The 23,814-nt window shown below is 40.5% G+C and overlaps 1 protein-coding gene across 2 annotated transcripts in view; it reads left to right on the top strand.

Annotated features, from left to right (window-relative positions):
- CACUL1 (CDK2 associated cullin domain 1) overlaps nt 1-16,296 on the top strand; it is a 40,321-nt gene extending 24,025 nt beyond the window's left edge. For both annotated transcript variants that reach the window (XM_064717050.1, XM_064717051.1), the window contains 4 exons: nt 10,548-10,637; nt 13,035-13,173; nt 15,298-15,341; nt 15,786-16,296. In XM_064717050.1, coding sequence (XP_064573120.1) covers nt 10,548-10,637; nt 13,035-13,173; nt 15,298-15,341; nt 15,786-15,826 — 314 coding nt within the window. In that variant the 3' untranslated portion in view covers nt 15,827-16,296. The remainder of the gene's footprint in view (nt 1-10,547; nt 10,638-13,034; nt 13,174-15,297; nt 15,342-15,785) is intronic.
- The last annotated feature ends 7,518 nt before the right edge of the window (nt 16,297-23,814 follow it).

A 23,814-nucleotide genomic window follows, 5' to 3' on the forward strand; every position in this document is an offset into this window, starting at 1 on the left:
GGTGGTGTGATCTGTGCTCCCTCTGTGGTTATTGCCACGGTGTGCTGGAGTGCTGCTGTGGGTGGGAGCTGCAGAATGCTGCCAGCAGTTTGTCTCTTGGGTTAATGGGTTAATGCAAATGGAACGTGCTGCAAGTGACAGCCACGGGAGCACTGCAGGGGAAGTGTGACTCCTGTGGGGAGCCACAGAGTTGGTGTGAAAGCTGGCACCCCTGGGAGGGTTTGTGTGGGCACAGGGAGCTGCTGCTGGCCTGCCTGGCCCCTCAGAAGGGCAGCTGACCAAGCACAGAGCAGTGGCAGTGCAGTTCACTGCTCCTTTTGTCTTTGCTTGGTAGCAGTGCCCTGCTCTTTCCAGGCGAGGGCTGGGGAAAGGAGCTTGGCTGTTGTTTCAGGCTCACTGAGAGGAGAATTCCTGGCTGAGGGATGGGTGCTCAGGGAGCCTGGCACCCTACAGGGATGGGAGATCATCAGCTCTGATGAATTCTTGCCATCTGGAAAAGTGACACTGGGAGCAGATCACATCACCTTAAAAATAGCAGAACAATGAGAAATGCCCAGCCATGTGCCTGATGTTTTATTTTGTACTAAAGAGAATTACTGGTATGAAACCTGGTAAGATGATTGCTGCAACAAGGTCATGGAAAATTAGCTGATAATTGCCTTAAAACGTTGGCATTTTTCAGGCTAAGAATTTTTTTTCCAGTGGCAAGGTAAAGGTGTAACAGTGGATAAACCTCTGACAAAGATGATGTCAGATGTGTTGTTGCTAAGTAATTAACTTTCTGCAGTGATAATAGCAGAATCAAATAGAAATTGCAGATGAACTGTTGAAAGGAAAAGACCTGTGGTGTTTTGTGTGTGGGGAATCAGAAATACTTTTCTCCAGCTCTGTTAAATGCAGAAGTAAAATGAAAAAAAGAAAAATAAAGGTAAGCTGTTTGTGTTGCTGTATATGAAGTCTCTTGTTTAATGGGCAAGAGGTTCATTTCCTTGGGTTCAATTCAGTCTGACCATCAGTTTATTAAAGCTAAGTTATTTGGGTTTTATCTCCCTCCTAAGTAAGATGATAAATACTGACAGGCATGAACTCCTAGCTGTGATCTGATTTAATTAAATCTTGGATAAGAGGATCTATAAATTGAGTTAAAGTGTGCCTAAATAAAATTTTAAATTTGCTAACAGGTTCTTGGCAAATAATTGAAGATACATTGCACATGATGTAGTACTGCAGATGTGCTGAAAAACTTCTAGTATTGTATTTTTTTCTGCCTTTCTCAGCTGTTTTTTCTAGCTTCCTGAAATTCAAACCAAAATAGATGAATAGTATCTTGCTCTTTGGAAATGTAAGGGCTCTATGAAAATAGAATGCAAGTCAGTGTTTGTTACTTTGCTTCTCAATGTCAGTGTGTGGTGCTCTTTGCTGATATTTGATACAGATTTGGTTCAGCAAAAAAATGTTTCTCTATTGTGAGGGGAAAAAAGTACAAATGTGGAGGGGAATACTTTGGAAATTAAAGTAAAGGAAATTGTGATTGGTATGGAGAAATGGAATCCTGGGGCTGTTTTGTGAAGAGATGCTGCAACTGCAGCTTCAGTGATAGGAAGCATGCCTTCCCTCTGCTTGAAAGTAAAATCAAATTACAAAATTGGTTTAATCCGTTTGTGATCTAGACTTGGAGGGTCAGAGTAACATCTGCTGTCTCTCCTGAAATTTGTTGCTATGTTTGTACAAAGTGGGTTTTGTTTATAGTACCTTGTCATTCTCTCAGAGCCTGGAAGCTGACATTTCTATTTGAAGCTGTGTTCAGGAAGGACTGTAAGTACATTTCAGGTTCATTTGATTTTTGACAAAAATCCTGCTCTACTCCAGAAAGAGAGTGGGGAGAAGGCAGAAGAGCAGTGCAGGCCCAGTCTCTTCCTTGGCATTGGATCTCACTCAGATTCCCCCAGGCTGTCCCCTCATTCCTGCTCTGCCTGCTGGGAGGCAGGAAGGTGCAAGATCAATGCCTGTCTCTGTGCTGGGAACACTTCTCTGAGCACTTGGTTGTAAAAATTAGAGTGATCAAGGTGTGGGAATATTCCCTAAGTGAACATTACTTTGGCAAATTTTTCCTGTACCACTTTGGTTCCATTTGGGGTTTGATAGATGATTTTTTTTTAAAGCACTTGACCATCTGGAGGACTTCTCATTAGTTAAAGTAAATACATAATAAAACCCCACAATACACAGATCCATGAACACAGCTGTTTGTGAAACACTTTTACACTCACACATTTATCAAGTCAGTGCTCTTCAAATTAAAGTGGGCACATTTGAACTAAGTGAATATAACCTGATTGTTTTCTTTACAAAGCCAAAGCTGGCTCTTGCTGATAAGACTGCTGCATTCAATGGCTTGGGAGAAGTTGCTGTGTGCAGAAATGCTTAACTGAATGTAACAAGCAAAGATACAGCATCTTATTTACAGGCAGCTTCAGAAATGAGTGTGGGAGGGGGAGAAGGTGCAGATAATATCCCCATGACACCAGGGAAAGTGGTGGTGGAGAATGTAGTTTTTGTTCCTGCTACAGTCCTGCATGAGGTGACTTGTAAGCAGAAAAACTCAGAAATAGGTTTATTTTCTCCTTATGCAGCCACTGTCTCTTCTGATAGTGCTGCAATGTAATGTCTGTGCCCTGGAAACATCCTGCCTGTTTATTCTTGTCTAGAAAAATGGCAATTACTATGTGAAAGTGGATAGCAACTCCTGAAACTCTCTACTGCTGGTACTTGCAGTAGGCAAAATTCAATGGCAGAGTATTTGTTAGCAACTGCAATTCTCCTTTTGGATATTGGCAGCTTAGTGCCCAAACCAAGCTTGCTTTTGAATCTAACAAAAGAGGAAAAGCCATTAAGAGCATAGTGTTGTGTCTCCTTGGTGGAGAGATCACTTGGGTTTAAATGACAAGAGTTTGCAAGCATTCCTGTTCTCTTCCTGAAAGCTGAGGAAAGGAAGGTGAATGCTAGACTGTAATCCTGCTCTGGGAGGTCGATGACGTTCCCATACTAAAAAAAGGCAACAGAAAGTTAAGCTGGTCATAGAGGTGAAAGCTGTTTTAGAGGACAGTCTTCCTCTCCTTCCTTCTCCTAATTCCTTGCTGTAGTGCTTCAGCCATTGATATCTGTGTGTGTTTCTTGCCTTACATGTTCCTGTTTTGAGTTCAGTAAATATTTTTAATCTTGAAAGAGCAATGTGCTGGTACAGATCATTCAGTACAAGTTGGTTCTTCCCAAAAAAAACATCTGCCTGCACTTTTGTACAGTAGTTATTCATCTGGGAAGACAGGTGAATTTTATCTGAGGGAAAATAGCTTTGTGCAGCCCTTCTGATTTTGTTCTTGTTGCCTGGGGTAATTACAGAATTAGCCACTGAAGCCTGAGCACACAGAGTGGTTACTGTGTGTGGATTCTAAAGGTGTGTGGGCAGTTGCAGAATGTAAGTCTTTATGTCAGTGCCTGTGTGAGTTCAGAGCTGAAACCCAGTGTAAAAATACATCACATATGTTTGTTAAAGTAGAAGTTTTTCTTATTGTCTCCAAGAAAAAGTTCTTTGAAAAAAGTCAGGAGGAGGGAGAGCACTCACAGCCCTCTTCATTATGTTTTCAGTTTCTCATTAGTTACAGAGGAAGTCTTTTCTCTGAAGATTTTACATATGACAGCTTTGTTTCTTTCTAGTTAGGTCACTTGGAGTCAGATGAGGGGAAGAGATCTTGTTGTTACATTTTCTTTATTTTTTTTTTTGTTGGAGGTGTAGTAAAGTTCAATAGAAGGGCTGTTTATGTTGGAAAAGCTTTTATAAAGAAAAAAGCAGGAAAGATATTTCCAATGCATTCCTACTTTCTACAAAGTACCAGAAAAGTTAAGTCAAACATTAACAGCTATTTAACAATTAAATTATTCAGCTTTTTGATTCAGCAGGTAGAAATGCAGTGCAGAATTATAGAGAATGGATCTATTTATATCTGCTAGAAGCTGATGAATGCAGCAGGGAGGATGCTGCCTGAGCAGGGGTTCTCCTGTTGCTGTGCATGCCTCAGGAGGGGTGTTTGTGCTCTGTGGGCACCCAGCCCTGTGTGTTTAGCAGCTGTGTTTTGCTGTGCTGACCTCCCCGAGCCTGTTGATGTCAGTGCAGCAAAGGATCCTCCTCATCTCTTCAGCTCTGTGCTGCTTTGACAGAATGCCTTTCATTAATAAGTGCCATGTCCAGCTTTTGTTTGTGAACACAGAGCTCTGTTTGAGAGGAGCAGTGCAAAAGGCTGAGGGAAGGATTGTGATTGATGCCAAGTTCATGGCCTGACTCTACAGCTACAACAGAGACCCCAGGGTTTGTTTTGATGTGTGCTTTTATTCACTCCCCTTGCCTCACCCTTTGGCACAGATAGACAAGAAAATGATGGATTGAATTGACATTCACCCTGTTTGAGGTGGCATTTCTTCCCTCTCCCTCAATTTTGTCACCTGTCTCAAACAATCTGCACATGAGAAGCAACCTGTTACTGCCTTGATGCACAAACTGCAGAGAAATGCCTGACAAGGGGAATTAACACTCTCATGGTGTCTCAGCTGCTTGCATTGCCCCCAGCCTTTCTGCATGCTGCTGACATTGACAAAGTTGTTCTTTGTGCTTCTCATTTCCTTGTCACATTTAATGACTGTTTCAGAAGGAAAATGATCTTGTTCTTGAATGTCTGTCCTGAGCTGCGTTTGACAGCAGTGCCTGGAGCATCATTATAGGTTTGGTGCAGCAGAACCACGAGCTTTTATCTGAAAGGTTTGGGCTCTGTAGGAAGAGCTGGGGTTTCATTGCCTGGTTTAGGCTCTGTCTGCATCAATAAGTGGGGTGGTGTAAGGGGAGCAGATATGCAATGCCTCCCTTTGGTGTTGAGGACCCAGTGCTGACCTCTCCCTGCTTTTTTGAGAGTTTTATTTCCTCCTTGTTCATGTCTGCTCCTTTGGACAGAGTGCCAGGGAGTAGCAGTTTGAGCACATCTGGTTGAATCTTGCCCAAAAGGAATTAAAGTAATATGCTCCAAGACAGCTCTGTCATACCAACCAAGGAGCAGCAATGTGGGGATGATCAGTGAATTTGCTTCAAAATCACATTTCTAATCTGAACTAAAGCTTTAATGTAGAACCTGCCCTCAGGAGTTTGAAATCATTATTCTTTTTGGTTTGGGATTCAGGGTGACCACTGTGATGACAGAAGCAATGTGTTTTAAAAATGTCTTTTTTGATTACTGAGGCCCTTTCCTTCTGCAACATATTAGATGTTAGCCTCTAGACACTGCTTTGCTTTGTCCTTAAACTCTGAAAAGTTAGTATGAGAAGAAAATCTGCACAACTCTACTCTGCCATGCTCATAAACTGTATTTCTTGCTTTTAAGTTTAAGACTGAGACACAAAAAAGGGAGATTGCTTTGAAAAAGAAATAGTAACAAAGGCAGAATGACTGGCCTGTGGAGTAGCTTTGTCCTTAGAATTAGCATGTGTCATGGTAGGTTAAAATGAAATCAGGTTTCTTCCTCAGGACCTTAAAAATGAAGAAAGATGTGGAAGACTAGGAGAAAATACCAGTTAATACCAGTGGGTTGTGCCAGACTAGACCAGGGTGATTTCTGTTAGAATTCCTCTGAAACTAAAAGCTAATGTACTCTTTTCCTCAGCTATGAAGGTGTTGAGGTTCCACCTTCTGACAGTGATTGATTTGGGGGCAAGAGGGTTCTGTAGCATAAAAAGTCCTTTTTTGAGATGCAGGGAAGGGATGCAATTATTCTGAAGTTCTTCATTACAAATAATTATAAAAAAATTTATACATGTACAGGATTGTGAATTTCAGTATTTAATTTCTACCTTATTTTATGTTGGCAAATAGTTTAATCGCTTCAAGTTTCCAATTCTAACCTTCAATGTTCTCCTTCCTTCTTTTCTTCCAAATATTGATAGACCCAGATAAGGGATAGTGAAAATCAGCTGCAGTATTGTTCCACTTCTTTTCCAGCCACGGGGAGTGTGCTGGGATGCTGCTGCTGCAGGAAACTCTTTCAAAACTTCTGTCACATGAATGTCACCCTTTTCTTAGACCTCAGCAGGCACCTTTACACTCTGCAGGAATAACTAAGAGAGCTTTTGTAGCTGTTGATGTTTTATCCCCTCTGTGCTCTGTAGATCTGATGGAATAATCAATATTTACATGCTCAGCACTTCAAGGGGCCCATCACTAATATTGAAGTCGCAGCTGTAATTTGGCAGCTAAGGACTAAGTAATTGTGTTTAACAATACTGGAAGCAGTCTGGGTTGTTACCAAGTATTGTAGAACACATTCAAATTCTTTAAATAACAATCTACATGCAAATTTTGTCTGTGAACTAAACCTTCCATGAAAGAAGTCTAGGCCATTTTAAAAACTTGCAGCTACATTTCTTATTTTCCTTGTTTCATGTTGATTGAGTTGCAGCACCTCAAATTAAGTTGGAAAATACAGTCTCAGGTAATGACCACCATGGTTAATCCAGCTCCTTGGCAAAAAAATAGGAATAATATTCCAATTTCAATAAGACCTCATAAAATTATTAATGTGAAAATACCACCCTATTTTCCAATTACACAAGTCGAAAAGCATATATCATATATATATCTTACATTTATAGCTTTGTTTTTCATATTTATTCCTTTTACAGCACTGAATATTTTCCATGTGATTAAGATTCAAAATTTTTATTTTGTAGCATTTTTACTATGTACTTAATAAAGCTTTTGGTCTGTGTAATGAATATTTTTAAGGTAAGCTGTGGCTTTATTAAATGCCTAGTGGAAAATGCATAGTAATAAATTTTTTTTTATGTTTTTTTTTTCTGATCTACATTTAATTCATTACAAACTTACAATGTATTTAAGTTGGTAAAAATTTATTTTTAGTTCTGTTTAAAGGAAGATAAAACCCCTGGATCATGAGGAGTTTGATATAACTGCAAATATGAGGGTTAAGCCAAAGAGAAAGTCAGCTTTCATTCAAAAGGCTTTTGAAGTTCTAGATCAGTAATTAACATGGAGGAACTGAAGAAGTGAAAAGGTAATATAGGATCAAGTTGCATCAGAGAATTTAATAATAAAATAGGCAGCAGATAAAAACAAACAAACAAAAAACAAACACAAAAACCTGACCAACCTGCAGAAAACCACAGCCCAAAATGGCAACAACAAAACCTATCAGCTGCATTTTGGCTGCCAGCTGTGGCAGTTCTCTCCCTGTTTAATTGCTGTTGGCATCGGGGTTAAATCCAGTGCTTTGCATGGACTGGGATAGAGGAACCATCTTCTGGGTGAATGGGATTTTATCACAGTGAAGTGGAAGTGTTTGTGTGGTCAGATGGACCCTGAATTATTTGGCTGAGGGAAAGGTAATTTATTCTACTACAGGTTTGACTCCATGGGATCTGCAGATCTTCCCAAGAAGGCAGAAATGCTCTGCGCTTTTGTAAGGGCTCAATTCCCTGAAGTACTGAAGTTGTCACTCTGCACAACAATACAGACATTGCATACACAGTGGAATTAAGTCCTGAAAAGCTCAGTTTGTGCAGCAGGACAAAGATCTCCTGCATCTGTTTGTGTTAAGCAATGGGTTCTGCTGCAGTTGGAGACTGGAGAGCACAGCTGACTAATGCCTTGGTGTGGAAGCTGCTGGGGTTGCTTTTAGTGGGAATATGGTTTCTAAGTTTTTAGATTGCATGGTTGAGTAGTTACAACTTTGAACATATCTGCCTGAGTCACACCTAGGTATGATTTGTTAAAAGAGCTTACTTAGAAATTCTGTTAGATTACCACAGAGGGAGGAAAAAAGCCCTTGTTGCAGAAGTTTCACTGTTCTGCCAGAAAAGTTACATCTTCAGCAAGTAAAATAAATATATTTTCAACAGAATGTTGAAGGATAAAAAATGCTTTTAAGAACAGCTAAACCTGAGTTTCTGAAAGTCAGTCCTGAGTTATGAACAAGTGAATTTCAGCTTGTTGAGATATCATCTGCAACTCCTGGAATTCCTGGGCTGCTGGATCTGGCCCCAAGTGCCTCACTGTAATTAGGAGTGGATTAAATGTTCATCAAGGGCTGTGGTTCTCCAGTGCTGCTGTGCACCATTGGGGTCACTTGGTTACTGCAGAGTACCTGAAGTGTTGCAGGTTCCCACCTCACTTACTCCAATACTGTTCATTCACTGTTTCTTAAGAATCCTTGAGGTCATTTGGGGCATTGTGTTCAAGAACATTTCAAAATATGTTATATCTTTCTACATTAATACTTTTCATCATGGGAACCCACACTTCTCTTCTTTGATTCTGGCAGGAGTTATTTTCCAGACTCTTTCCAGGTTAATTAACTTGTTTGCTTGTCAGTCTGTAGAATGTGGTGTTAATTTGTGAGCACTGTGGAGGTGGTCAGATGGTATCAGGGTGCCATTACCACCCTCATTCAGCTGAGGTTCAGCTTTATTTTGCCTCTCCCTCCTCTGTCTTTGTAAATGCTGCAGGTGCAGTTCTGGGAGTGGGTACAAGGAGTCTGTGCAATTTCTGTGTAGACTCTGACTAATTATTCTAATAAAGCAAGAGTCAAAGCCTTAGTATTTGTTAGTGTTTTGTAAAATTGTAAAATAACAACAGAGGTAATTTCAGTGTGTCTGGCAGAGCTGTTTCTGTTCCTTGAGTGAGCTTCTCAAGAAGTAATACAGGATTGAATGAATGTCTAAGTTTGTTTCATTGCAAAACTGAAGAGGAATTCATGTGCAAAGAAGTTTTACATCTTTGCATATTAGTTTACAACTTTGTCTTTAAATTTACATTGAGATCTTTTGCTTCTGTCCAGAGAGGAGTCTTGTTTGCTCTTATGGAAATCATTCTGAAAACACAAATCCTACAGCAGTGCCATTCATTTTTTGAGGCTTGATGTTCAGCTTTTGGACAAGCTGGTTCATACTGTATTAGTTAGTTCATACTGCTTATTGAACTGGATATTCTTTAATTTTCTTTATTGAGAATCAGGAAATACATGCCATTACTTTGTTATCTTGTTGAACTTAATACTATCATGGTTGTATTTATTGACTGTAAATCAGGAGTGAGTGATTTAAATCTGCATTGTAGCAGGTGATGTGTGCATTTGCAGAAAGCAAGATAAGAAATGTTAATTTCTGAAGCTGCAGTAATGAAGATTTTTTGTTTTAATCAATTTGTTTTGCATAATTTAATGTCTGCATATGAAGAACAAATTCACAGTTCTTTGGATATTCTGCAAATCTATTGGTGATGCTTAGGCTGAAGTGGCCACAGTCTAATTGAAGATAGAAATATTTGTATATGCACACACATTGTTTGGATTGTGCATTACTCTCACATAAAGCACTATGCCCATTTTAATTCTGTGATTTCCAGCTTTCTTGGCTGCCAGGAGGTTGTTTGACAAACCTTTAGGAAAGGGGCTGTAAATATGTCATTACAGAACAAATCACAGGCTCTCATACCCTCAAGGCTTCTGCTGAAATGAGCAAGAACTTTTAAGATGTCTCTTTGTAAAACAAATTCATCCATAATAGTTAAATATAACAACGTTGATTACTTGAAGGTTAAAAAAAGTACTTTGGTTTCATTTCCCTATGACATGAGCCACTTAAATAGTTTCAGAAAGAGAAGGAAAAACATCCTACTGAAGATTTTTCTTTCTATTTAAGTGTATTTAGTGGCAGATGCTGAAGCCAGAACTGGAGATGCTCTGAAGCTTACAAAGCAGAGCTTCTCCAATGGAGGCCCAAGAGACATGTCCCTTGGGTAGAATTGTAAGAGTCAGTTCTCCTCCTGGGGTGGGCACAGAAAGGTGCTCACCTGCTTGGCAGAGAAATAAAAATCAAGATGTAGCAGTTGGTTTACCCTTTCTTAATTTCTTTCTTTTGTGTGTGTGTGTTTCTGTAATTCAGATTACAAAGCTCATGTAAGTACAAATAAGGATAAAAACCTGCACATCACAACATAAACAGTGAATGTGCTATTGGCAGGTTTTCCCTCAAGAGGAAGGTGCAGTTATTAACTTGTGTATAAAAGAACAACTTTTCTTCTTGGATGTTTAAAATTTTTGTACTACAAGTGCATAGACTTTCAACCCATCTGAGTTTTGTGTGCAGGATTCTAAATGTTGTAAAGATTTGTGGATCTACAGGTGTTTGACACAATTGGTATGAGTTTGCTTCAGTTCTGTGTTGTTTTTGCTGAACCTCTGCTAATTCTAATGAAAAAAGAAGTTATAACACATTTTCACTATACATAATTTGAGCAGGATATTTCTGTCTAGAGGTGATGTTTTATTACTCTTGAAAATAAATTGAAATCAGATATTTGTCTGTTTTCTTTGTGAGGGCGTTAGGTGCCAAAAAAAGCACAATTACTATATTTTTTTGATTAAAAGAATCTATGTGTAAGAGCCTGTATTTCTTGGTTGGACAAGCTGATGATTGTGTTAATTTTGTTTCAGCTTTACTTTTGGAAGCTCAGTCAACACCGTTTCAGATAACTCCTTCAACCATGGCAAACATTGTGAAAGGCCTGTATACACTACGACCAGGTAAAAAGGAAAAATGTTTGTGCTGATCTCATCCTGTGCTTGTCATTTGTTTGCCAAACTGTGTCTGCTCTCTAGCAAATGCACAGTTAACAATCAGAGTCTGTTGTGTTTTGTGCATCATAATGCTCATTCCACCCTGGAACCCTCTTGTTGCCTGTCTGTCACCTGGGCAAGGTACTGTGTGATACCAAATACTTAAAAATAACAACCCAGCCCTCTGTTCTGTAAACAAAGGGAAGATCCATTCCTTTTCTGCAGAAATAAGGAAAGAAGGATGTTAATGGGTCAATCATGGTATTTAAACGGTGAAAGTTGTATTGAGAGTCACTCTTCAAACAGCCAGATCTTTGGCATGAGGTGAATGATTGACTGTTTCCCTTATGAAGCCATTGTTCTTTTGGTATTATTTCATGGAAGAGCTTAATTTAACTTGTGAATACATTGTGGCATCTTATGCTATAACAATTATATTGAAAAGAAAATGGTGTTGCAGACTTTAATCAATTTTGTACAAGAATCTTCCAAGTTTTGGAGAACTGAGGCGAGCCTTACCCTGTATTTGAGAAGTTATTAGAATCAGGAAGTGTTCACAATATCCATAAATAAATGGTACCTCTTTCCCTTCCTTTTACAGTACTGACAGTTTCTTACTGTGGCATGCCTGAGAGGATTGTGTCTATTTTTGCAGTCCCCATTTATGGAAATAGAAATGAGAATGGAAATCCCTTAAAAAAACCTTTAGTGCAATATTTACCATGTGTACAAACCAGGAATGTAGTGGGCTCTACATGTACAAAATGCACTTTCTGTAAACAAAGATTATTTTTACATCAGCAAAATGAACATACTGCTATCAATTTTATGGCAATGCTAATTTCAGTTTTAGAAAATGTTCAGGACCAAAGATAGGAAGGATGGATACATAAGTATAAAAGTATTGCTCTTTTAAAAGCAATTCAGAGTGGTTGTTCTTTGACCACGCTTCATATTGTAGGTGATGGACTGGTGATTTCACAGTTCTCCATTTCAGATGATCCCTGTCTTGCTGTCCACAGCACAGCAGGCACTGCTTTGGGTTGGTACCTTGGGACTAACCAGATTTGGAGTAGTTGAAGAGCCCAGGATAGACTTCTTGGTGTAAAAGGCTGTTCTTTGGTGATCCTAGTTCTTGGGGATGAATTCTGAATCAGTCAGAGCAGGGGTCCCTCTGAGGCAGTGCTGCTTATTTTCCCTGTTGCTCCATTGGTGTCTGGTGGGACTGGAGAGCAGGTAATGGGGCCAGGGAAGGGGCTGTGGGATTGGAGCAGCCTGGGGGTGTCTGAGTGCCCTGCATGGCAGCCAGGGCCTTCCCTTCTCACTCTCTTCCTTTGTTTCCTCCTCAGCTTGAAAGTTCCTAACAGCTGTCACACTTCCAAACTCTCTTTTAATCGCAGCTCAGTACTGAGTCCTTTTTAAAGGACTTACTGACTCAGTACTCTGTCCTTTTTAAAGTCTCTATCACTGCTCTGGATGAGGGGATCAAGTGCTCCCTCACTTGGTTTGCAGGACTGTGGGAATTGTATAAAAACCTGTTATGTTCCTCAGTGAATTTAAAAATATCCCTTTTTTCTAAGTAAAAATCAAATTTCAGGTAACTTCTACAGCCTGTGGAAAATCTGGCTGCCGAAATAGTTGAGGGCTGTTTATTTTTCTCAGAACTTGGTATATAGTTGCTGTAAACCCAATTCTCATCCCTTGCTTAGTCTTAAAGCCTTGAAGCAACTTCAAGGTAAATTGTCTTGCTCCTGTAAAACAGTGTTCAGGGTAGTGAAATTAAATCACATTTCTGTCCTGAAGCTGAACTAGTACAGGTTAGACTTATATTATCAACATTAAAAAAGTGTTTGTCTAAGCTTTGGAAGATCAGTGAGAGAAATGCCTGAATTCCTTTGAACTGGACATGGAGGAGTAGGGCTGTATGATGCTACTGCTGTGATTTTTAGAAGTAAGGCTCAGGAGAGAGAAGGGTACATTTTGGAGATAGATTTCCTGGAGTACAGTGTTACAATCATTATCTAATTATCCAAGTCAGTTTGCTGATCATCACTTGCCTGTCCTTAAGAGTGTCCAGGGACTCAGCAGGTCCTGTGAGATGCAGCAAGAACTGAATTTCAGTTTGATGATGAGGTTGAGAAAAACAGTCATTCTATCTACACATAAACATCCGATTTCAACAGTCTCATTATTTGTTCTGCTTTAAGGCATGGTTTCTGTGGATTTGGGGGATTTTTCTTTTTCCTTTTTTTTAAATTCAAGATCCTAATATCTATTCAAAATAAAGTTACATTTGTCAAACAGTAAAAATGTCACAAAATATCTCTTCCATGTATTTTGTTATTGCTTTCTCTCTTCTTACAGAATGGGTACAGATGGCACCAGCTTTATTTTCTAAATTCATCCCAAATATTCTACCCCCTGCTGTGGAATCTGAGCTTCAGGAATATGCTGCTCAAGACCAGAAACTTCAAAGAGAGCTTATTCAGAATGGATTTACTAGGTAATAATTATTAATCTTTAGTAGTGATTGTGCAATACAGTGCTGAAATGATAACAATGGATACACCTAAAAATACTGACAAAATAATTTAAGAGTTAATGGAGAACTTTCACAATTCAGTATCTGAAATATGGCCTTATTTTCAATGTCTTTTGAGCATTAACAGCCCTAGAGATGGTACCTAAAAAGTAGATAATTGTAAAGCTTGACATTTTTTGATCAGGTTGCTTGCAGTTCATGCATCTCTGGGTTTTGGTTGTGCTTCTGCTGCACGATCATGGTTCTGTTCAACTTCAACCTTTACTTTGGCTGTTTATTTTCTATAAGCTCTCTTTTATTCATGGTGCTTCTGGAAATGTCAGTTTTCTCCTTACTCCACTTTCAGAGTTATTTATACAGGCAAGGTGTTTATTTTAAATAGACATTTCCCATCTGAGTATTGAATCAGGGAGGGGAAAAAGGGGGAGGAACAAACAGTAAAAAACACAGCAGAAATGTTCAAATGTAAATTGTTCCCTCTGGGCAGTGCCTGTTGCTCTGTGCTCTTCTATTTTTCTGCCCAGACAATGGCACAGCACTTTTCACCATTTTTGCAGTACTCTCAGAATATAAGATCAGGCTGGGGAAGCCTCATGCTCTACCCCCAAGAGGTTCATTTCTTCATAAAGAGAAAACATCTTCATTTTCCCTTGTTACCTATGCAGTGCTGAGAGTCTGGCCCTGTAGTTTGAGCATCCCCTAGATGTGGGTATGTTTAGTACTGGGTATATTTCTTGAATTCATACCCCAAGGTTTTCATCAAAGGTCATCTCTCTCTTCACAGCTTGGTAAATTATTGAGCTGCAGAGCTGTACCATTGACCCAAATGCAAATGATGTGGTGCAGACTCTTTCCTTATAAAGGCTGGCTGTTGAGAAAAAGAATGTTTTGAGAGATAAGCATCATAATAAAAGCATCAGACTCTGGGCTGAGAAAAGCAGTGCATTTGGCCCAAGAAATAGAAGTGTGAGACTCTGTAACTGAGTAGGCATGTAATGCTGACAAAAGAATGTAATGTACAGAACAAAACAGAAAAGGGAACAATTTGGTGTTGTCAGACTTTCAGTCTTACTAATTCTGTAGGTGGCTGATAATAGTTCTGCTTACAAGTGCATTTCACCAGTTTCACATTGCTTAGAGAGCTAAATGTGACATTTCAATACTAACAGTCTATATCCACGAAAACAACTGGTTTTCTGAAATACATTTTGCCTTGCAATGGTCAGTGTCCCTTACTGCCCTTCCCAGCCTTTCCCACAATCTCTCATCCTTCCAGAACCAGCCAAAGAACTTGACAGCCAAGTCTCTCATTTCCAGGTAACAAAAGAAAAATATTTTTCAAACCAGTTGTTTTTGTGAATATAGACTGTTAGTACTCCAAATGTCACGTTTAGTTCTCTAAGCAGTGTGAAACTGGTGAAATGCACTTGTAAGCAGAACTATTATCAGCCACCTACAGAATTAGTAAGATTGAAAGCAGTAACCATGAGGAACACAGCACAGTGAGGTGTATTCAGCAGCAGTAATTGCACATCAGCTTCCAGTTGAAGAACAACAGCCTATCAACACCATTAAGTGCTGAAATCTTCTGCTTAAAGAGCAAGTGTTGTCAGCTCAGACTTGCTTAGAATCTGTAAGATTCAGGAGCATTTTTTTAGACTGACAGATGCAGAGTTTTTTCACATAGTTCTATAAAGTTTGGTTGAGGAGTTCAAAGTGAGGAAAACAATTTTATGCATGTTTTAAGTTCCAACTGTATATGAACATTTTCTCCTCATTTTCATTTTGTAAAAAATTATCCTATGAGATCAAGCCTACTGTCTGTAGCAAAAGCATGAGCTGATTAAATCTATGAAATATAGCTTATACTTTCAGCAAATTGAGTAGTAGTAGTGTGTTTGCATTACTGTGTTTGCATTTTTTTCCTAAATCTCTAAAAGCTGCTGATTGTGCTAAGGTGTTTCACTGTTGTTTTGAAGATCACAGGATGTTTGGGGTTGATAGGGACCTTTGAAGGTCCAAAGGATGAGGGAGATCTTTAATTAAAGTTATCCTGAAAACATCTTTCTTTGCCTTCTCCCACAGAGGTGATCAGTCACGCAAGAGAGCTGGAGAAGAGTTAACTTACAGTAAGTACAGATCCAGCCCTGCCCTCACAGCTTGGCCAGACAGCTCCTGGTGGAATTCTGGGTTCTCAGGGTGGGGAGAGGTGTCAGAGGCTGCATCTTCCCATGGAACAGCTGTCTGCAAGGTAACCCTTCCCATGCCAAGAAATAATAGAAACTGCTTGGATGTGGAGCCGTGGGAGAATGGAATCTGTTCTGGTACTGTTGTTAACTTCTGCTCATTTTATGGCCCTCTTACCACCAAGTTTCCTCATGTGCTTTCAGCTGAGTATGTTCACTTTATTCCCTGCCATAAAATGTCACTGGTTTATGATGAACTCCTAGTGCAGGCTGAAATGACTGAGTGGACATTTCTGTGTGAATGTTTTGCAGGCACTGCTGTGTTTTGAGGGATGTGATGTGGAAGTTTAACATGAGAGAATTTCTTAACTTCTTCTATAATTTCAGATGGCTCATCAGCTTGTGCAAGCTCCAGGGGATACAGATAGTGAATATACTGGATCAGCTTCTATTCCTAGCCAGAACAGACACTGGAGGAGCACAGGTGATATCTGGAGCCTCCTTTGTGGCAACTGCTGATACTCAAGCTCTGACACAAACCATGCCTCAAAGAAGAGTTTTGGACTTTCTTCTTTATATATTAAAATGTCAGTTGCTGCTACAGTTGGAATGACTTTGAAAGACAAATTCCTTGGTCTGGTCTATCAACAAGCTCTTCTTCTGTGACCTTTGTGAGGAATGCACCTTGAAAAACAATCCTTTCAAAGTGGGAATGGGCAGCCAAAATCAGCAGCTTCCAAAAGCATTAGAACGGAAGAATCCTTTTTGCACTCTTTTCTTAATATTAAGGACATTCTTAAAACTAGTTAACATGTCAGTGTATTAGATTTTAAACTTCAAGTTATTTTCTGGAGCTTCTACTTAAATAATAAGAATAAAGTTTCATTATTTTGCAGTATTTGTTTGTTAGTTTAAAACCTGTCACCTTTCAAGAGTTGGTCCCATATAAATGTATCTTCTGTCAGGGAGTTTTGAATTCCAGATTTTGCTTTTATCTCTTTTTTTGTTATTTGGTATTTTGAAATCTGTTTTCCTATGTGTTTGTACTCTGTGCCTTCAGCTTGTGCACTTTGCGACTTTATAGACCATATTTTGTTACTGCAAAATGTGTTCTTGAGGAAAAACTTGATGTGAACAAACATGCTGCAAAGTTGCACTTTTCTCTTGCATTAATAGGAAGTGAAAATAAGGAGGAAGGAAGGAAAGTTGAACCCATCACCATCACTAATAGTGACTTGGAAGATTGTCCCCAGTTATTTTTCATGTGTATTAAGTGTTTAATGCAGGGACCAACTCTTGTAGAATCTCCCTCACTGATATTTCATTGGCCTCAGGAGTTGGACTGGATGATCCTTATCCCTTCCAACTCAGACTGTTCTGTGATTCTGTGATTCCATAATTGCAATAGATGAAGATGAGAATTCCAGACTGAACAACATACCAGGATGTGGTTTGTTTTGTGCTCTGTAAGAACATTGTGGGCAAAACTCTCCAGTCTGGTGGCTCTGCAAAGTGCATCTCCATCGGCACAAGATTTGCACTGGGCTGAGCAACGGTACCTGTCCAACATCACTGTGTGGCTCCTGTGCCATTTCTCCTGCTGGGGGGATGTGATGGAGCTGGGACAGTGGGTGTAGTCAGAATCAGGGATTTCAGGAGTGATGTCAAGTGTACATGTGCCCATCTGCCTCCTGCCTCCAGTTTTGTGTCCTGGAGATCCAGCTGAGCCCATCTCCAGGGCATCTGGGCCTAGGGGCTAAGTCTGCTCATTGTCATGTGGGTTTTAATCAGCAGTGTGGCTAATGCAGCTCTTTCATGAGGGGAGAAACATACTTGAAAAAGCAGTTTGATTACAGGGTTTGGGGTTTTTTTTCATTACTATGGATTTATTTTTTATCACCTTTAGTTATGAAGAGAAATAAGTTGGTAATATAAAAAAAAATCTTTCTGAATGAAATAAAAGTTTGTTCAGTTTTGTCTGGCACAACTCTTATGCCTGTTTTAAAAAACAAGACAAAAATGCCAACACAACTCCTTTCATGCTTGTATGGGTTCACTGCAAAATGCAAGAAAAAAAGAAAAAAATAGATGCGGCAGGGACAAAGTTTCTTTTTGTTTTGTATCCAGGCTTTATGTTAGAGGATTTAATTCCATCAGTGTCTCACCAGCCACTTTGGAAATGTGATTTGTGATGGTGGGTGGGGAGGAAGAATGAGTTTGACACTGCTGGGATCGAGAGATTCAAATATGATTTTCCTATATTTTTCTTTGCATATTTGCCAAGCCTGTTTAATTTTGAGGAAGTGTTTTTTTTTCAAGCAAGACCTAAATGCTTCAGTGTTTTGTGTTCAGTGTAGAGCAATGCCAGCAATCTGAACTCATCCCCAGTGGTGTAAACCAAGCCTCTCTGAGAGGGATTTTCAGGTGTTGGTAGTGTCTGCTTCAACTTTGCTACCAGCTGCTTGAGTTGGAGCAGAATTAGATAAAATCAGGGGGTTTGAAAATTTTGTTGAAGTGTGCTGTGAAGAAGTTAATGAAGGCTAATAAGGAACAAAAATAATTTGCCATCTTCCAGGTTTTTAAAGTCTTGGCTTTAAACAAAAATAAAACCTCTGATAGTGTCCTTAGCTTTAAAAATCACTGTCTGCTGAAATGGCAATATTCTTGAGTTAAGAATAGATGCATTAACCTAATTTGGTTAAATTTGTTTACAACTTCATTACCATCCTGGTTCACACAGTACAGTAACCAAGCTCTGCCATCTCTGTCAAGTGGTCACAGTTTTTCTCTGGTCTTAAAGTGGTTTTACTGCATCAGGTTTGTAAATAACATGTAGTGCTTTTGCTTCAAGTCTGAGGCAAGGGTTTAACATTCCTTTTCCATTGCATTATGTTTGGGACACAAACTCCTAGAGTGACAATTCCATCAAAAGGTAAAGCATTCCTGTCAGTGTGGTCCACTGTGTGTGCACTGAGTAGGACTTGGATGCTTCTAGTCCTCTTTAGCATTGTCACCACTGCCCCCATGCCTGAGGAATCTGTTTGTTAAGCACTGTATTATGTTGTAAATTTGGCATTACAATTCATGTATGTTTTGGCATTATTTACATAATGCTGAAACGTTGTTTATCTGTTGAAGACATTACCATTGTGACTGAGCATGGAACAGAATACAGGATACTATACTAAATTATTTTGTTTCTCTGTAAACTTGCATTTTACTTACAGTCAAACTAACTCAGCCAACTTGAGCATTGGTACTGTAAAACCAGAATTACCAACAGCATGATTCTAACTTCAGTATTTAATTTAACCAAATAACTTGTGGTGAATCTGTTGCATCTGTAGCTTACTCTGTTAAGCAGTGAAGTTGGTTATACAATGGGTGTCCTCTTTATGTTGCACTGGTTCTATAGCCAAGCTTGCTACATTAAAATATTTTTAGATTAATTTCATTTCTTTATTTGAGAAGTTGAAATATTTGAATTCAGCATGCTGACTAATGGTTGGCAGTTGTTGATACATGGTTAAGATGGTCTTTGGTACAAATGATGGGGTTGGGGGTCTAACCAAGTTAAGTACCCAACTCTTCTTCAGCTGCATCTCCTTCCTGCAGTTGTTGGGGAAATGTTTACAGATTAATGCATTGAAGTTTTTGACTCCTGTCATTTGATGGAAATGTGACCAGCCAAACCCATCCATTTTAATTTGTCCCTGACATGATTATTCACTTTCTAAAAATTACAAAAACCAAACAAAACCCCCAAGAACTACAAAGGGCATGTTTTGAGTGACTGAAAAATGTTTCTCATGTACACTGTGACAACCCTAGTGAAAGGAATATTCTGTAGAACTATGGAATAAAAAACAACCACTTGAATTTGACTCCTGTCATCAACCCAGCTCCAGCAGAGAGAAAACAAAGAATTTTGGGTTTGTTTTTTATTTTTGTGTGATGCCTTGACATGCACAAGGTGCCCAGAGGGCACTTAGTGCAGCTCACGGTGTGGGCCTTTAGGGTCAGTTGACAGCAACCATCCTGGATTTCTTCTGGGATAAACAAGGATATTTTTGGTAGCTTACAAACTTCAGGTATGGGTAATCAGGGCAGGCATGAACCAGGTGTGGATTTATTCTGGCAGGTGTCATTCCAGTAGTTACAAGCCATGGGAATTTACTTTGTAAATTTAGCACAAGTCAGTGTGATACTGGCCCAACAAGATACTTTAAAAGAAAAACGCTGGAGAATCTAAATTTAACCCTTGTAGCACTGAAATAGAGTGGTTTCAAATGGGGCCCAGAGTCACCTGTGGGGGGAAGTTGTCCCCTGTCCATCAGGAAGGACAGAAAATCAGCATTTACTGCATGAGCAAAACAGGGCAAACTTGCTGATTTGGCCTCAGCTGGAAACTCCTTGATGGGAGTGCTGTGTGCTTTGCTAGAGAGAGTGAGGGAAAGGATTAAACCAATGTATCTTGATCTAACAGGAACGACTTGTTAAGGGGATTCCAAAATTCCATAGGCAATGAGTACTCAGAAATCCCTTCTGGCTGTCTCTGGAATGCTCCAGATACACTTGGTCAATGTTCATCTTTCTGAGCTCCTGCTATCTGACCTAATTAGCACAGAACAGGAATGTTGACTTGCCTAATGATGGCAACAGAGTGGATTTAGTAATGGCGCTTATTGCCTCATTAGTATTGTTTTTCAATTAGTGTTCCTTATGAGGAGCTGTTCCAGTTTCAGTGATGACCTGGGCCTATGTTATAGAGCAGTGGATAATTTATTTGTTATTACTCATGGTTTGCACCACTGGCCATTTATCAGTGAGCTGGATGGTTTTGTAGAGAGATCAGTTCACTAATTAATATCTCAGGGTGGTTGGGAGGTGCTGCCCTGTGCATGAGGTGCATTGCCAGGATGAGAACTCCTGTTCCATTATGGGATGGGTCTGAAGGCTCTGCTGAGGTGGTCCCTGGGGTGAGTGTCACACTTTTGTCCTGTGGAAACATCCAGTGACCATGGAGTGAGTTGCACTGCCACAAACACCCCAAATGCCTCTACACAGCCACCATGGGAGAGCTCATGGACTGTAAGCTCACCTCTTAGCTCTGCAGCTGCCTGTTCCTGTGGCAGGAGTGCCTGAGCAGTGACATTCAGGGCTTGAAATCTAAGAATTATTCCTGGCTCAAACTCCCGGTGTGGTCAAGGTGAAAAAAAAAGACTTCTCCAGCAGGTACCACCCATCAGTAAATGGATGTGCTCCCTGATTTCTGGTTTGAGGTCTCAGTTACTGACCATGGGCTGCTGGTACTTGAACCCACCTCGTGGAAAGAGCTGGAAGCAGAACTTGGCAGACAGGACCAGTCCTACCTGTGCAAGAGCAGAAGGAAAATAGGCCTGCTTGGTTCTTTCTCTTAATTGCTTCTGTATTAAGGCTTTATTGAGCAGGCACCTGCTGTTCCCAGTTGCTGAGGCAGTCTCAGTTGTTTCAGGTGCACAGTTTGGATGTCTGTTGGAATGGGTCTGAGGCAGAATTCCATCCAAGCTGTAAAATAATCATTGCCCTTAAAATGCAGAGATGCGTCATACCTGGTGATTATCCACTTGTTTTGGAAATAATCTCATTATCCCATTTGTTCCCTCAGTTACAACTTCTGAATACATATTCAAGTGAAATGTGCTTGCCAGCTATGGCTCTGATCTGCTTCAGAGAGTGCCATAGTTACAGATATGCAGGGAAGAGACACCCATAAAGTGAAATCCTGCTTCCATGCTTGTTTCCCTCTGGGAATGTGGCATGGAATGAAAAACTGCATCTTCAGTTTGTTCATTCATGCTCTGGCATAATTATGTTTTATTATTTCTTTCTTAATAATTCCCAGCATTGAATTTGCCTTTTCTGACTAGCTGCTCTATATCAAGCAAACCCTTCTTACAGCTGTTACAGTGCCAGGATGCCATTTGTGGGCAGCAGCAGCTCCTCCTTGTGCAAGCAGAATTAGGATCACGTTTTGCCAGTGCCTCTCTCTGTAAGTCACTGCAATCAGGTTTTTTGGAGCTCTCATCCCCCTTGCTGAGTGAAATGAAGTCCTGTAGCTCTTTGTAGCCAAAGTTCTGCATTTCCCTGGGTGATGATGGCACGTGAACTTCATGTCTCACTGTTCACCTCCTTGTCAGTGAGCACAGCAATGAGCAGGACCCCAGCGCTGTGGGAATGTGGTGCTGACCTCTCTCTGCTGGGAGCAGTCAGTTCCTGCTGTGCAGCTTCCCATTTGTGTGGAAAAGCTTCTCCATTATAGGAATTGCTGGGCAGACCTAAGGGTCTGAACTCTCACATCACAGGTGACAAATTTCAGGTGGAAATTTGTGGTGTCACACTCTGCCCCTGCTGATGAATTGGGGTTTTCCTTCGGTAAAAGGAAACAAGAAAAATTTTAGCATGACATTTCATCTGCTCTATTTAGCAAAGAATATCTGCTGTAAACTCTCTGAACTTGGACTGATAAATTTATAACTTGCCAGGTCCTCTTGTCAGCTTGCCAGCACAGCTGCTCATCCTGGGAGGATCTCCTGGCACCTGAAGGTCCAAGGTGAGAGAAGGAGACTGAGCAGAGCAGTGCAGCAGCCCCAGTGGTTCTGGCTGAGGTCTCACATCCACATTGCTGCTGTTTCATCTACAGGGCCTTCAGTGCTTCATTGTCACACTTGCTTCTCTGATTGTCACTTTAAATAAGCCACAGTCAGTGATCTGCAAATGTCAGGAATCACCTTTGGGACTCATTTACCAAGGCCTCTCCTGGGCTAAATCTGGGCTCTCTAAGAAATCAAACTTGTGGCTTCCTGTTTCCAAATCCTGGAAAAATCCAAATCCTGGGTGGGCTGGGCAGGGAGGGTCTGTGCTCAGCTGTGCAGGGCTGGGTGCACAGTGGTCCCTGGGCCACATGTGCTGCAGGAAGGTTTTTAATTACAGGTGTAATGGCAGTGTGTGCATGCCCAGGGCTAACCTTCAGGGATGGGAGCTGGTTTGCCTAATAAAGGGGAAACAAAAGATTATCCTTTGTTCTGTATTTGTGTAAGTGAGCAGAAAATGGCTTTAAGCTGTAGGAGAGCAGGTTAGATATTAGAAATTCTTTGCTCAGGGTGGGCAGGCCCTGGCACAGGGTGCCCAGAGCAGCTGTGGCTGCCCCTGGATCCCTGCAGTGCCCAAGGCCAGGCTGGACACTGGGTTTGGAGCAGGCTGGGACAGTGGGAGGTGTCCCTGCCATGGCAGGGGTGGCACTGGGTGGGATTTCAGATCCATTCCAACCCAAACCAGTCTATTATGCTATCATAACACCACTCTCCCGTGGGCTTTGCGGAAGAAAGGAGCAGAAAGCTGAATCAAGCTGGGCAAACTACAAAGCATTGCCCTGCCAGAGCAGCAGGGACTGCCCCAGGCTGGTTGAGGGCATTTTCGATGTGTTCCAGACTTTAGAGCTGTGTGCTGATAGAAGTGTTCTGGGGAGAGGGGGATTGCCCAGCCTGCTGGGAGCTGTGTGCTGGGGAGGGCAGGGGGTCATTGTACCCCCAAATGGTGCTTGTGCTCCTTTCAGCCATTCCCAGGGCAGGACAAACCACCCTTCAGCTGATTTAGCTGCTTTGCAGCCAGATGTTTGTTTTATATAAAGTATTTCAAGAGCTCTATTGATTTTTAAAAGCATCCTGAAATCACAATACATTTGAAGTTTAGTTCCTAGGGGAGCTAATTTAACTTTCTGCTGGTTTGCATCCTCAGAGTGACTTAGCTCAAGATTGCTTTAGTCTGATGAATTCTTCTTCTGTTGAATACAAACAAATGCTTTGGCCATTATTATATTATTCTCTTTGTTTGTAGGCTACATATGCACAGGAAAAAGCCCAACATGTCTGGCTGCTTTTAATTGAACCATGTGACTTATTTGATTTTTCATCAGTCAAATTAAGGCAAATAAACTGAATTTAAAGCAAAAGAAGGATATTCATGCAGAAGATATAATTCTTCTCTTGGCTGAATAAATTTCAAGCAACAGCTTTGGCTCTCAATATTAATCTCTGAGAATTTTCAGTCATAAAGAGATGATTTAAAAAGTCCTGGGTCATGTCAACTCATGAGCAGAATGGAGGAAGCACTTCACCACTTGGGAGAGCTCATCTCTGACCACAAACTGAGACTGTGCAAAACTTGTGTGTGCCCCAATAGGCCCAATTTCAGCACTTTTTAGCTTTGCAGTGTGTTGCCTGAATTGTGTTCTGAAATCTGTAACTTTTCATGTGGTTTTCACATATTGTCTCTATTTCATCTGTCCAGTGTCTTCTGGCTGGATCATGCTGGACACCTTCCAATCCCCATCTTCTCCCTTAGCCAGGGCACAGTCTGGGCTACTTTGTGTGTCTCC

The sequence above is a fragment of the Zonotrichia leucophrys genome, chromosome 6, assembly GCF_028769735.1.
Source record: "Zonotrichia leucophrys gambelii isolate GWCS_2022_RI chromosome 6, RI_Zleu_2.0, whole genome shotgun sequence".
Lineage (NCBI taxonomy): Eukaryota > Metazoa > Chordata > Aves > Passeriformes > Passerellidae > Zonotrichia > Zonotrichia leucophrys.